Here is a 1,402-nt window from a genome sequence, read left to right as displayed (position 1 = left end):
AAGAGAACGACCAAAGTTAACGCGTGACCTTTCGATATGCCCATTGGGGGCTCGGGCAGGTTTTTTTTTCTTTGTTATCTAAATAACCGGCTGCCATCTGCCGCGCGTGTGAGCGCGCACTACTTTCTTTCCAGGCTTCTTAATCCAGTGGAAAGGGGGCGCGCGCGCTCTGCGCACAGGCGCATTGATTCCGGTGAGGGAGGTGCTGCGGCTGCTGCGCTCCGCTCCGCTCCGCTCCGCTCGCTCTCATTCCGCTCAGCCCGCTCTTCTCCAGCGCGTTCTCTTTCAGCGCGTGAGCCGTTTCTTTCCTCTATTCACTTTATTCCGAATCCCGGGAAGCGGCCAGGACGCATCGCTGTAAGGCTTGAAAATCCTCCCCGAGCTCAGTCATCCTTCACCTTCCTCACGGAGAGAGAGATTGCAATGCTTCAAACACGGGATCTCATCTGGACCGTGCTGCTGTTTGGACATGCAGGTAAAGATGCGATGAAGGTTTCTTTCTTTTTCTTTCTTTTGGAAAGATGCTTTGAAGGGATTCAACTTTTGAACTCCTTCATGCACCGTTTTGGTCCTGATGCGGTTCTTTCAGCCCGCGGGATGCTCTGCCTGGTGCACTTGGCTCATTTTGCGTTTCAGTAAGTTGTGAGAGGGGTTTTCTGTGTCCTTCTGCGTGCAGCGTCTGATTCTCGAACAGCGTCTGGTGCAGTTTAGCTTGCAGCGGTGGAGTGCAGCATGGTGTCGGTGTTCATGAGTATGATATGAATTATTGCCCATTTGATCCGGTATCGGGCCCGTGTTCCATGCTGAGCTGATGAGCCTGCGAGGAGCTCCGGATTGTTGTGGCGGTGGAACAGTGACGCTGCGCTCGTGTTTAGTGTAAATAAACAAAGCGCGCTCGGTGTCCCGCTGCAGAGCGCATCCCCCTCCTCCTCCCCGCGCGCGCTTCAGCACAAACCAGCCGCAGGTTCGACTCTGACGCGCGCGCGCGGCTCCGGCTGTCTCTGTTGAGGCGCAGAGTTCCGAGCGCGCGCCAGCGTGTGCAGTGTGATTAAAAGAGAAAGTTGCGGGGTTAGTTCCGGGATCACTGCACGGCTCACCTGCTGCCCTGTGCTTCCTGGAGCAATCCCGGATTTTAGTGACAGTTTAAATGCCCAAACGGATTTTATGAAAGTGTGTTTTGTTTGAATGGAGATGCACAATATCAGTCTACTTTGCGCAAGCTCATGCGGACACGCGCGCGCTACAATACACGCACAATCCCTCAGTACCTTAACCCTCAGTACCTTATCCCTTAACCCTCAGTACCTTAACCCTCAGTACCTTAACCCTCAGTTTATCCCTCAGTACCTTAACCCTCAGTACCTTAACCCTCAGTACCTTAACCCTCAGTTTATCCCTCAGT

The 1,402-nt window shown here is 53.6% G+C and overlaps 1 protein-coding gene across 4 annotated transcripts in view; it reads left to right on the top strand.

Moving 5' to 3' along the window:
• The first annotated feature begins 268 nt into the window (after nucleotides 1–268).
• The window catches only part of ncam1a (neural cell adhesion molecule 1a), a 780,402-nt gene continuing 779,268 nt past the window's right edge, over nucleotides 269–1,402 (top strand). For all 4 annotated transcript variants that reach the window (XM_060936138.1, XM_060936137.1, XM_060936141.1 and 1 more), the window contains exon 1: nucleotides 269–475. In XM_060936138.1, coding sequence (XP_060792121.1) covers nucleotides 424–475 — 52 coding nt within the window. In that variant the 5' untranslated portion in view covers nucleotides 269–423. The remainder of the gene's footprint in view (nucleotides 476–1,402) is intronic.

Source organism: Neoarius graeffei, chromosome 12 (assembly GCF_027579695.1).
Source record: "Neoarius graeffei isolate fNeoGra1 chromosome 12, fNeoGra1.pri, whole genome shotgun sequence".
In the NCBI taxonomy this organism is placed as follows: Eukaryota; Metazoa; Chordata; class Actinopteri; order Siluriformes; family Ariidae; genus Neoarius; species Neoarius graeffei.
Note: the sequence above shows the minus strand (reverse complement) of the source record. Positions and strands in the feature narration are given on the sequence as shown.